The 13,697-nt window shown below is 39.6% G+C and overlaps 1 protein-coding gene across 1 annotated transcript; it reads right to left on the bottom strand.

Annotated features, from left to right (window-relative positions):
* Positions 1–2,568: 2,568 nt before the first annotated feature.
* LOC100018537 (ER membrane protein complex subunit 5) lies at positions 2,569–13,464 on the bottom strand. Its single transcript, XM_001366931.5, has 2 exons — positions 11,983–13,464; positions 2,569–3,187 (listed from the first exon to the last, which is right to left on the bottom strand). Exon 1 carries the CDS (start codon positions 13,134–13,136, stop codon positions 12,741–12,743), a length of 396 nt encoding a protein of 131 aa, XP_001366968.1. The 5' UTR covers positions 13,137–13,464; the 3' UTR covers positions 2,569–3,187; positions 11,983–12,740.
* Between the last annotated feature and the right edge of the window lie 233 nt (positions 13,465–13,697).

Raw genomic sequence — 13,697 nt, 5'->3', positions numbered from 1 at the left:
CAATATTAAATATTGATTCCAAGGCAGAAGAGTGGTAAGGGCTCAACAATGGGGGTTAAGTGACTTGTCCATGGTTACATAGCTAGGAAGTGTCAGAGGCCAAATTTGAACCTAGGACCTCCTGTTTCTAGGCCTGGTTCTATACCCAATATCATTCTGAAACATTTCGACATTATCTATCTTCCTTTCATGGCTCTTTGCATTCACTCTATCATCTCTGGCACTGATGGTGAACCTTTTAGAGACTGGATGCCATGCACCACTTCCCCAGACTGAGTGCTATGTGTGCCCTATCCCCCACTTTATCCCAGACGGGAAGGAAGAAGCACTCCCATTCGGCTGCTGGGCAGAACCATGGAGGTGTGGTGGAGAGGGGGAAGGGGACAGCTCTGCCTGAGTCCCTCTGCCTTTCTATTAATGAACTCTGGTAGGCAACAGGGCTTTTGCCCACACAGAGGACTTTGCATGCCCTCTTTGGCACATGTGCCATGTTTGCCATCACAGATCTGTGGCCTCTACTTCATCTCTAGCATTTCAACTACAATGGAAGAGCCATAATTGATGGCCTTCTTCATCTCTTCATGCCCACTAGGTTCTGGGGAAGAAATGCTGTCAGAGAAGGTACAAGCCCAAAATATTTTTTGTTGTTTTAAGGAAATTTGTTTCATCTGTGTCTCTGATAAGAGGCTGGCTTCAGATCTCTTAGAGGCATACCAAGTCCACTCATTGTCTAGGACCCTTGGCTATGATCTTTCAGGTGGCCTTCATCTAAAGCCCCTCATCCATGACTTTTTCCTCTCTCTCATCCCTTTCCTCCCCCATAATAAATAAGTTGCCAAATTTTATTGATTTGACCTCCACAATATCTCAAAAATCCATACCTTTCTTTTCACTGGTCTTCACTTCAATTGGAATTTCACAATGCTGACCCAGAAGACCTTAATTTCTGGAAAATTCATGGTGCAGTCTCTTCTTATGTGCCCATTTTGTCAACAGTGGTAGCAAAGCACAATTCTGCTTCTCTGGGTTCTGTTGCTATTCTAGAACTGGGCTATATCAACCTCTAAAGTCAAAACTCCTTGACCCTCGGAAAAGAATAACTGAGCAGTGGTTCACTAAAGAGCAAGCTGGGTTCATGCTCCATCCATCTGGAGGTCAAATTATACTTTGGCATCAATGGTCCACTTGCCTAAAGTTCTATATAAGACCATTTTTTGTTGTCTCAGAAACCTCTCTGGATTCATATACTCCTTCTCTACTTCCTATATTATCAGTTCCAAGTAGCTGGGGGCTTTTTTTTTATCCAGGTACACCAAGTTCATGATGTCATATGCTGTACCCTAGAGCACTTAATTAATTAATCAATCAATCAATCAACAAGCATTTATTAAACTATTACTATGTGTCAGACACTGTGCTAAGTAACTAGGGATACAAAGAAAAAATAAAAAGTCTCTGCCTTCAAGGAGCTTACATTCTAATGGGAGAAACAACACGTATATAAGTAAGTACATACAAGGTATCTATAGGATAGGTGATCTTAGAGGGGAAGGCATTCCTTAAGGCATAAGTTAAAGTTAGCTGAATATGGTCCATGTGCTCCCAAAAGCACTAAGCATTTGACCATGAACCTCTGTAGCAGCTGCTTCAACCTAAGCAGAAAGTCAGAAGCCTTTTGCTACTAACATTATCATATTGGCTGTCTAACATCCACAAACATCAAGTAGCTCAGAGCATTACATTTTCAATTCACATACAATATTGGGTGGATCACCAGAGGTTCTCTAATAACCTACATTTCTAGCAATCCCGTTACATTTGTATAATTTCTAGACTATGTTCTAGGCAAGCACGAAAGGTTTCCTCTCCAAGTAATCAGAATGTTTTGTTTTTTCTTTATTAGATCCCATTTAGCTGAACTGTTTGAAAATCTGTCCTACTTTTTTGTGAGCTAATGTTCATTTTGAGAGTAAATCACTACCTAGAGGGAAGAGTGATGGCACTGGGTCACTGGCAGTTGAGAGAGACCTTCTCTCTCCTCAGTGGGCTTTTACATTAGCCTTAATCCTGCCCCCATCATGAGAGCTGTAAAAAGGTCATCAACATCTGGGCAGCAGTGGAGGTTTAATACCTGATTTCCAAGTTTCCCCATGTCTACCGTCTCCTTGGAGCTCTGAAAATGCACTACGGCTCCAGGTTATTCATCAAGTACAGAGATTATGCTGTCTTCTTTTCTTGTGTTTTGCCCAATACTTTCCCTCCTTCCATAAGAGTTCATAACACATCACTAAAGTTTTGGGGTACCCCCCAAACCAACCCTCTGAATTGGAGTCTAGTCTCATCACTGAGCGCAAGCTTCCCAATAATCGGATAGTCATGGTGGCATTGTCACTTCAGTAGGGTAAGCAATAACAGTTTGACACCTCATGCAATATACTTGAACACAATTATACACTGGTTCCTTAAATGAAGATGCCTGGATTACTGACAGACCTCAAACTATGACAAAAAAAGAAGCTGCCAAATTATAACCTAGACACTGAAAGAAAAAACAAATCCTTAATGCTATTAGTTTAAACAACTTAAGCAATGTAATTTATTGTGAGTGTCTACTAATGTACACATGTACACATCCGTATAGCCTCGTCCCCCCAAAAATCATGGAAAAAAAACTTCACTGGCCCCGTGCGGTATCCTTAGTTCATTTCAATACTACCTATAAAGATCTTGAGGGAAAAACCCACAGATATATTCTCTACCAACAGACCAGGCAGGAACATTAAACCAAATGGCAAAGCATTTAATTGGAAAAGAAGAGCAAAGAAAATAAGAAGAGAAATAAAGAAGTAGAGTCAGTCTCAGCCCCACCCTCCATCCTCACAAAGGTACACCATCAGACCTTCCTCGGATGGGGAAGGAATACAAATGGAGCTCCCAGGTCAGGAAGGCGGCATTACAGCTAGAACACCTCTCCCAGCTCTGTCTTCCAGCAAATAGCTGTGCCTCTTTTTCTCAGGTCCGTATCTCAAAGCCAGCCTTCTTAGTGTGCTCCCAGAGTCCCCCACGCTGCTGCCATTGCCAGCTCTCAGCAGCTGCTGTCATGGAGAACAGAGCCTTCTTCTCTGCCAAGCTGCTGCTGCCCCCTGTGGTCTCTCAGGGCTGTCATTTTCTGCTTCCGCTGCTGCTTCTAGAGAGGGGCGGGAGAGAGATGGGAAACCGTGTTAGACCTGTGCCGACTACTCAAGGCCTAACCAACACAGTTCATCTTCTTTGTTAGCCACGCCTGGCTAATGCACCAAAAGGTCCCAGGCAGCTCTCCCTCCCCCCTCAACAAAGGCCCCCGCCTCCCCCCTCCTTCCTACAAGGGCTGGGAGAAGGAACTCTTCTCATCCCACCTCTGGCAGCGAATACCAGGTGATGCAAACGGCCCTATAAGCCTCAGCAAGGCACTTCATTCAGTCATTTCCCCTTAGCCCCGCCACTTGCACTCTGACACGTGCTTTTCATGTACTCGTTTTTCCAGGGTAGATGTTTAGACTATTTTTCAAACTATGATCTATTTCCCTCAGGATGCTTTGCAGTGTTCTGGGTGTCACACAATGTGACCTGGAAAATGGCAGGGGAATTTCATTTGGGGAACCTTGCCATCAATAAAGAGCGCGTATCCTCCGTACCCTGAATTGGTAAGAAACTCATGGTGTGCAGACATCCTTCACTGAGGTAGTTCTGAAGTGAATTACTCCTTTGTCATTTATAGGCTTGGAGCTGAAATTGAGAGAGTAGTCCCCCCCCCCCCCCCCAGCTGCCTGCCTAAGACTAGAACCCAAGGCATGCGGATTCCAAGAGTAGCCTTTAATTCAATACCATAAGGCAGCAATGCCCAAACTGTACCTTCAAGCTGCCTGTGAGCCCCCCACATGACCCCAGAGAGTAGAGGGAGGAAGTGCTCACATTAGTGGGCTGGACATACAAAAAATGTCCTCAGGAGCAGCCCCCTCCTGGCCACCAGGGCACATGTGCCATGTCTTCACCAACACAGCCAAGTCAGTTGGTTTTTTTGATTTATGCCTCACTTGATGTCAATACTTGGTGAAAAGCTACCATAGTAGCATGTCATAGAATCCAATAGGGAATCTAATATTAAAATAATTTAAATATATCTGTGGATGCACTCGGTTTAAAAAGAATCCTTATGGTTCTATTTTGTTTTGCTGATTCAAATATTTTGGGATTTTCTAAGTCAAAACAAAAAGACCACAGTCCAACCAGAATGCATAAACTTGTGATCTACTGGAGAAAAAAAAAATCATTCTCAAAAGCCTATTTTCCTCATATATTTTTTCAACAAAGAAAAATATTTTCACACCACCCTCATAAAGGTTTTATAGAGATAAGAAAGTACAAATAGGGTAGAATTGATAACCCTTTGGAAGCTTGTTTTGAACAATAAGGGTGAACATACTCTTTCTGCTCTTCTTGAAATCTTCCTCTCTGAGATACCTTGAAAATAAGTCCCCAAGTATCTTTAAAATCGTGGCACTTCCTACATTTACTTCTTCTTTATATATTTCATCAGATCCAGCCATTCTTCATCTTCTTAGGCACCACTATCACTGCCATGATCTTATATGTTACATATACCAGGTACTAAAGTGTTCAGACCAAAAGTAATAATTCTACTGTCACTGATGAAAACAATGCCATATAATCACTTACATTTTACAAGTAAGTTGGTACAGTTTTGTACTTTTGTACTCTAAATCTTAGTTGCCATATACTTGTGCTAGACAAGAATATTAACTACTTGGCAGGTAATAATGTCAACATCTTTATTTTTTTCTTTTCCTATTTTCAGCAATGTTTTAAAAAACACATTCAGGATGAACTGTTGTAATCATAAATAGCATCTTCTCATCTTTATGCTCTCTTCTGATTTATTATTTTCTGTGACTTAGGCTTGAACAAGTCAATGATATGACTACTACCTGAAACATCTGTCATTTTCAGGATTCCAATCTACTAAAATTACATTTTCATTTTTCATTATGTTGATTAATGTTCACCATGTCAAGAACCTCAAGACTATTTTCTTGAAAAAAAAGCATTCCTGAAATATTGAAAGGTATGACAATTCTCACTAGTCCATCTGCCTCTGGCCCCTTACATTTCTGAATATCAAACCATCTCTCCCAAACTCACCTTTGGATTCCTATCAGGCAGTCAGGTGTCATATTGGCTAGAGTGGTGGATCTGAAGTCAAGAATACCTCATTTCAAGCCCTACTTGGGTATTTACTACTTGACCAAGGCTTAGTCATATTCTCTTTCAGCCTGTTTTTAAGCTATAAAATAGATAATAATAGTACCCACTCTTCTCTCAATATTTACATAAAGCAGTTTGCAAACCATGAAGTGCGTTACCTGAATATTAACTATTCTGAGAGAGAAAGAGAGAGAGAAGGAGGGAGGAGTTTGGAGGGGTGGTGAAACATATTTAATAAAATTGCCCTGCTCAGCTTTTAGGGTGGAGGGGCAAGTATATGTTGATAAATCCATGAATTTTTATTTGAAATTAAAACAACATATAGTTTTTGAGATTAACACACACCCTTCCCTGAATAGAAGGTTCAAGTTGGGCTAGTGTGTTGTGACTTTAAGATGGAGAAACAATTCTATCTCTAGCTATAACTAAGGTCTATAATCAATGGCCTTTATGTCAATCTAGCATAGTCCAACAATGGGGAATTAAGGATGGCTGCACCTAGAAGCAGAATTTCACAATGAGAAAACAAGTGAGGCTAGGGAAAATAACCATCCTATAAAGAGATGCAGATTCAGAAGAATCTGACAGAATCAGAACAACTGGCCAAAGCCTGTAGGGTTTACATTGGGAGAAGCAAACTTGTCTCCCAAAGGATGGACTGGCTGGTAGAGCTAACTTAACAGAATCTGCTTTAGAGGAAGAGATGAACAGGCAAGGAGAAAAGACAAGAAGCTTTCAGATAGAGTAAGAGCACGAGATCTCCAAAGGAGAGTGAAGAAAATGAAGTCTTAAACTGGTAGAAAAGAGGAAGACAGCTTTAAGGCCCACCTAAGGAAGAACTGCAGGCATCTATGTGGCATAGTGGATATTGTGCTGGGTCTGAAGTCAGGAAGACATCTTCCCAAGTTCAAATCTGGCCTCAGACCCTCGGTAGCTGCATGACCCTGGGCAAGTCACTTTAACTTTGTTGGCCTCAATTTCCTTATCTATAAAATAAGCTGGAAAAGAAAACAGCAAACCACTCCAGTATCTTTGCCAAGAAAACCCCAAATTGAGTTCACAAAGAGATGAACACAACTGAAAAACAAAACAAAAAAAGACCTGTTTCTCACTGAGAGTTCAGAAAAGCAGGACAGACTTTTCCAAATCTTAGCTAGTAGTTTGGAGAAGTGACCAAAAATAATGTAATTGTTAAGTCACAAAACAGGAGTCCCTGCTTAGCTACCATATTGAAAACTAAGAGAACAAATTCTAGAGTTTTCCAAAAAAGCAGATCTTATATTCTCTGATATTATTAAGTAAGACTGATGGCAGTTTAAAATATGGAGAGGGCACACATGAGCTAAGGTCTCAGTGTGAAACCCATTCTCCCTAAAAATCATGGCCTGCTGTATTTAATGGCACAGCATAAATGTTCTGTGTTCCCTAATTTGCCTTTGATATACTACTACTTACATCAAGACCGATAATATCACATATTTAGAGATGGAAAAGACCTTGAAGGCCCATATAACCCAATTCCCACATTTTACAGATGAAGAAATGGATGTCCAGAAAACCTAAATGACTTGCCCAAGATCATCCAGTTATGTCAGAAATAATGAACTAATTATCTTTCCCCTGGACCACGCTGACTCTCAAACTGGTGCAGGTGAGGTCCAGCATGGTAAAATGTAAAATCCTTGCTGTCACCACACAACACTTCTGGGCAGTGGGAGAGTCCCTCATTAGCCCTCAGTTCTGCATCTGTAAAGAAAGACTTGAAGGACAACTTTCTAGGTTCCTTCTAGCTCTAAGTCTACAAGCTTACAGAAGGATGTTGAAGAATGCTTTGAAAAGGCTCAATGGAAGAAGTGAGCACCTCTCTTTTTAATAATCCCTTCTATGTTCTAAAGCAATCTCCAACCCTCTTTTACCTCCTTACCTTAACTGAAAGCCGGCTATCTCATGAAGATATCCCTTGCAACTCTTTCCTTGGAAGCCAATCCTTCTCAAGCTCTCAGACTTACAGGGCCTGAAGGGCATGTCAAGGTACTTGTTCCCCAACCAGGGTCCTCAGCCTATTTTTCTATCACAATGCCTCAATAATATTTTCTTCTTCCATATAATCAATGAAAGCACCTATTCTCAAACCTTGTTGTCATCTAATAATTTTACCCCAAATTCCTCAAAAACATTAGTACCTGCCTCATGTTTTTTCCCCCTTTATCTTTGCCAGGGTCATCACCATATGATATCCTAACCCCTTCATTACTCAACCATATCTATTCCAACAACCTTCTCTCTACCCCATCTCTATCCACACACTAATATGATCACATACTGGACCTCACCATAGTACTGTATACAGCCTCCAAAATTCTGAACTTCATAATCTTATTCTCCAAACATAACATTTTTTTTTACCTTCCTACTCCTTAAAATCTCAATAAACCTAGTCACATAAATAATGATCTCTAGTGCCCCCACCAATCTTCATCTCCCAACTATGGCTTTGCAAAACCCTAACCCCCAATTTAAAGATTTATGTGCCACCACTTTAGAAATTACATTTGCTACAATTTTGATAGTATTTTGCATTTTTTGACTTTTTGGCAGGTTTTAATGACATGACACTCTGATCATTGCTACTCAGTCTCCTTTACTCAGTTTTCATCCAGGTCTAGTTCTAGTTCTCTTCTCTTCTCCTTATATACTATCTATCTATCTATCTATCTATATCTATATATATATCTTGGTAAACTCATCAGCTCCCATGGATTCAATCATCCCTATAGTAAGGATTCCCAGACCTAACCTCTTTCTTGACCTCCAGCCTCAAATCTCCAAATGACTATTGCACATCTCAAAATGGATGCCCCATGGACATCTTAAACTCAACATGTCCAAAACTAAACTCATTATCTTTCTCCCCAAGCCTTTCCCTTGTCATAATTTTCCTATGGCTGTTGAAAGTATCATCGGATATCCTCCAAGCCTTTTAGGTTCACAATCTAGATGCTATCCCCCACTCTTCATTCTCTTTTATCTCCTCAAGCCAATCAGTTGCCAAATCTCCTGTCCTCTCTCCAAAATAATCCCTTCTTTCCTCTGACACTGCCACCACCCTGGTACAGGTCCATATCACCTCATGCCTAGATTACTGCAACAGCCTGCTAGTCAGTCTCCCTAACTCAAGTCTCTCCCACTCCATTCTTACTCAGCTATCAAATTGATCTTTCTAATGTACAAGTCTGTCCATGTCTGTCTCTTCTTACCCACACACTCACATATACACACAGAGATTCACACACACACACACAGAGCCTATTCAATAAATTCCAGTAGTTTCTTATCACCTCCAGGATCAAATATAATAACCTCTGGCATACAAAGCCCTTTATGGCATAGTCCTCTCCTGCCTTTCCAGCCTTCTTATATCTTACTCATCCTCATATTCCTTTAACCCTGTGACACTGGTCTCCTTGCTGTTCCTTCCATAAGACAATCCATATCCTTCTTTCTGGACATTTTTACTGGTTATCTCTCATGCCTAAAATTCTTTTCTTCCGGCTTCCACTGCTTCCTTCAAGTCCTTGCTAAAATTCCACCTTCTTTAAGAAGGCCTTCCCAATCTGACTTAATCTGCCCATCCTTTGTTTATCATCTCCAACGTTGCCCATATATATCTTGTGTGAACATCATTTTTTTCCATGTCATCTCCCTCATCAGACTGTGAACTCCTTAAGAGCAGGTACTAGTGGTTGGAGTAGGAGTGGGGGCTGACTTTCTATCCCCACTACTCAGAATAGTGCTTAGCATATACTAGGACCATAATATTCATTGACTTTACTAATAAGACTGAGGCTATGGAATGGCCTCAACCCTCTCCTAAGAATAACTAGCAAATGTAACACGTCATTCAAAGTTTGCAAAATATGTGTTAACTCATTTGATCATCACTATGATCTTATGAGGCAAGCACTATGGGTGGGATTATTCTTAATTTATTCTTTTAGTAGTACTAATATATATCCTTTTTTTTTTCTGGACTGGATCTGTGATTTCATAGGTATAGGTAATTCCTGGTGAGAACTTCCCTCTACCAATGCAGATTGATATTTGCTCTGAAGCTTATAGTCTTACTGAGTTACCTAGGACATTTGAGTGCTTAAGTGCATTTACAATCAATAAGTGTAAGAAACAGGATTTGATCCCAGGTCTTTATCTACTATCATACTGACAACTGTCCTTGATCCATTCCCTCCTACCTTCTTCAGCAAATAGCAGTGGATAGTGCACTGGTCCTGAAGTCATGAAGTCAAATTTGCCCCACACTAGTTGAGTGACTCTGGGCAAGTCATTTAAACTTTGCCTCGGTTTTCTAAACTGCAAAATGGGGATGATAATATAACATCTACCTCCCAGAATTGTTGTGAGGATCAAATGAGTTATTTGTAAAAACTGTCTGGCACATGGTAAGCACTATAAATGTTTCTTCCCTTCTTTTTCTCCTCCTATCTAATCTTCAGGCTCTCTGTAGCCACTGCTTCCTTCTCTACTGCCTACAAACATTCCCCCACCCTTAAAAAAAAAAAAACTTTCACTAGGCCCTGCCATCCCTTCAAACTATTATGGAGGAAGCACAGAATGGATAAACCTCTGGAATGAAAATAAAAAAGACACGTTCAATACTACCCCAGACACATAATAGCTGTGGGACCCTAAGTAAGTCATTTAACTTCTCCGCCTCAGTTTCCTAATCTGTAAAATGAAGCAAGACTGGATGGCATCTGAAATCCCTTAAACCTGTAAATCCAATTATCAATATATAATTATCTCCTCTCTTCTCAAACTCCTAAAAAAAGCTCCTTATGCCTCTTACCTCCACTTCTTTTTTCAGTCATGTCCAACTCATTGTAACCCCATAAACCATAGCTATCCATGGGGTTTTCTTGGAAAGGATACTAGAATGGTTTGCCATCTCCTCCAGTGAATCCTTCTGTCAGACAATTAGATGATGACTTACCCAGGGTCACACAGCTAAAACATGTCTAAAGCTGAATTTGAACTCAAGAGTCTTCCTGACTCCTGGCCCAATGCTCTTAATCAATGAGCCACAGTGCTTATTCCCTTCTTATACCTTTTCAATGAGTTCTGAGCTTATTACTCAACTGAAATTGCTTTCTTGTAGGAATGGTCTCTTTATTGCCAAATCTACTTACTTTCACAATGGATGAGGGGGAGAATTTGGAACTGAAAATAAAATAAAACCAAAAAATTTATTGTTCGACTTTTAAAACCCTTTCTTTATACCCCAGCCTCAAATAACCTTTCCAGTCTCATTATACCTTACTCCCACCTTCCAACTTTATGTGTAGTCTACCTAAAATGGCCTTGCTTCCTCCCACACCTCATCTCTAATCTCTATGGCTTTGCTAGACTGTCTCCCACACCTGAATGTACTATTTCCTTAATTCCATCATATAAAATCCTTTACTTCATTCAGGATTTAACTCAAGCATCACCTTCTACAAGTTTCTCTTGATTCCTTCCAAATATTGGTTCCTTCTCTCACTAAATTATATTTATTCTGAATATGCTTGTATTTGTAAGTGTTGTCTCCCCAGATAGACTATAAGCTCCTTAAGAAAGGATTACTTCATTCTTTGCTATCTGTATATCAAGTTTCTAACATTAACTGGTACATAGTAGGCATTTCACAAATGATTGATGATTAATTAAATACAAAGTTATTTTGAAGTTTAAACCAGGGCCCAAATAACCAACAGTTTAAAGTTAAATTGTTTGCCTGTGACAGGTACTTTCTTAAAAACTTAAGTAAAGCTAAGTGGGCACAAGCCTCATCACACAGTGTCCAACTTGTATTAAGAAGTAGGGTATCATTTGAGTGGGAAAAGAAACTATTCAAAATAATTAGCACAATCTCTTCTAAACATCAGCCCCAATCTTAAAGTTATCAACAACTCATTTTCACAATAACAGGTCCCTTTATGTTAGTGCTTACTCTTTTTTCTCATTACACATAGAATTAAAGCAAAAATTGGCAACTTTGAGACCCAAAGCAAAATGAAGAAAGTTTTAGCTCTCCTATTCAGTTCATGAAAAGTAGTAAAGTACCCAGTTTGAAAATTTTGTTTTCACACAATATATAATAAGCATATTACAAATATATATATACACACACACACATACACATATAATTACCACATTTCGGCCTCATGGTTCAGATTTAAATTTATGTCATTGAGATTAACACTGAGTTCAAGCTGGTTTGATTCATATCAGAAAAGTACAGTCAGTGTTATGGTGCCAGCAGAAAACTTTCAATGATATTGTCTTATTTGAAAAGTTGCAGTTTTATTGCTAATGTAATTTCAAAATCTAAAATAAAGAGGCCTGTGCAAAACTTACTAACAATTGGAGGTCTAGTTTTATCTTAAAAGCACAATTACTTAATGATACAAAACAGAAATAAAATTAAATTCATTTTCATCTTCAGATATGTAAAATGAAGATTCTAACTGTTCTTACCCATTGGCTTTATAAATTACAAACTAATAATATATTTTAGTGTTTAGAATGAATAACAGGGGAAAACTGATTAGCTGAACTATGAAAAAGGAAATTTAATTGAATGATAAAATTTATCATTAGCTACTACACATATTACATAACCAACTATTGAATATTTTTACAGGAAAAAAAAAACACAAGTACCTTTATGCAAGTTGAGCTTGTTTGATAAATCTCTGTTAGGGCAAATAATTTCTGCCATAAAAGTGCCCAGTAAAATAGCATATTTGAATAAAGTTCCAGAGGTGTTAGAGAATAGCATGACAGTTATCTTCGACTGATGGAGGTGCAGCTTGGAGGAAGTGAGAGTAGGGAGAAGAAAGTCACTGATAAAACTGAAAAGAACTTTTAAGTGTAACCTCTTTTGAAGGGTCAGAAGGGAAAAAAAACGACGAGCCACCATTTTGGTCTCCAAGGACCATTGCAGTAAAGCAGTTAAGCACATTTAACCCTAAGAACTGAAGATCGACAACTTTTCCCACCCTTCTGATGCAATATTCAGTAGTCCACACAGTATTTCCATACACACATACACCAAATCCTTAAAATTGTGTGTAAGCAAACCAAAGGAAATAAATTGCTATAAAGCACTCCATTTTTCTTCGATGAAATTTTTCAAGTGTCTGACTTTTAAAAATGAGTTTTTTAACTGAAAAAATAATAATAAACTGAAACAGTGTTTAAAGTATGAAAGGTCAGTCACGTTTCACAGCATAATTGTCGCAATAACATACTGCATTGCCAAGTCACAATTCAGCCATTTCATTAACAGTGTACAAACAAAATCCTTGGTTATATTTATAGTATAAAGTCTGTTGTAGATATTTTAAAAACTGGTTTATACCCCAAACTTCAATATTATATATCCGTTTTCCGGGTTTATTATTGTAACATGAATAATCTTAACGACGCAGAGGTTCAAGTTTTCGTAACTTCACTGTAGATCTCGACAACAAAGCATCTTGGTTGGAAGAATACACCATATCTGAAGGCCGGAACAATACTCTACCGCGATGATTAAATACATAAAAAGATGGGTGGTTCCTTAATGTGTCTAGTGTCTTATTTTTCAGTTCTGAAGTAGCATCCATGTCTTTAAACTCCCCTGCAAGATGGACTATACCATAACAGGTAACAGCAAAGGCCATCAGTGTTTGAAGGACGATATCGATGGGCAGATCTTCATCTTCTTTTTCTGTTAAGCGCATATAGGAACGATGTTGCGCAGCGGAGAAAGCAGCGTGGGCCAGCGCGAAAAGGCCCAGCCCCACCAAACCTTTCCACAGAGAAGTCGCCATGATTCTCGATGAACGGAGTTAACAGCCACGGCAACTACGACAACGACTGCGACGGGCTACGCGACTACTGCTGCGCCCAACTGCTTATAGTACTAAGGCGCTGGATGATTGCGTCACGTACCCTCGGCGAATGAAAAAGGAGGGGAGAGAGAAGAAGAAAGGCGGAGGAAGGACCGGAAGAAGGAGGAAGAAGGGGAAAGGGAGAGGGACGCCTGTGAGGAAAGGACACGAGATTTTATGAAGATCTCGCGGGTTTTTGCGGACCCCGTGAGTAAAGAAACGAGCCAGGAAGGCGTTTTTTAACTTCCAATCTCCGTTCTCTTAGTCCTCTGCAGCACGTAACGTTTGAACGACGTTTTCGTCGTGGCCTCTTGACAGTTATCAGACTCTGTAGAAAGGGCGTTGGTCTGTGCGTCACGCTAGACCTGAATGTACTCCATTGTGAGATTTAATTTAATACGTAATTAGATGATGATGATAACAAATACCTAGTATTTGTATAGCGCTAAATATTTATATAGCTGGTCCCTTCTAGCTCCAAACCTTCATACCACACTCCAT

Source organism: Monodelphis domestica, chromosome 5 (genome assembly GCF_027887165.1).
Source record: "Monodelphis domestica isolate mMonDom1 chromosome 5, mMonDom1.pri, whole genome shotgun sequence".
Lineage (NCBI taxonomy): Eukaryota > Metazoa > Chordata > Mammalia > Didelphimorphia > Didelphidae > Monodelphis > Monodelphis domestica.
Note: the sequence above shows the minus strand (reverse complement) of the source record. Positions and strands in the feature narration are given on the sequence as shown.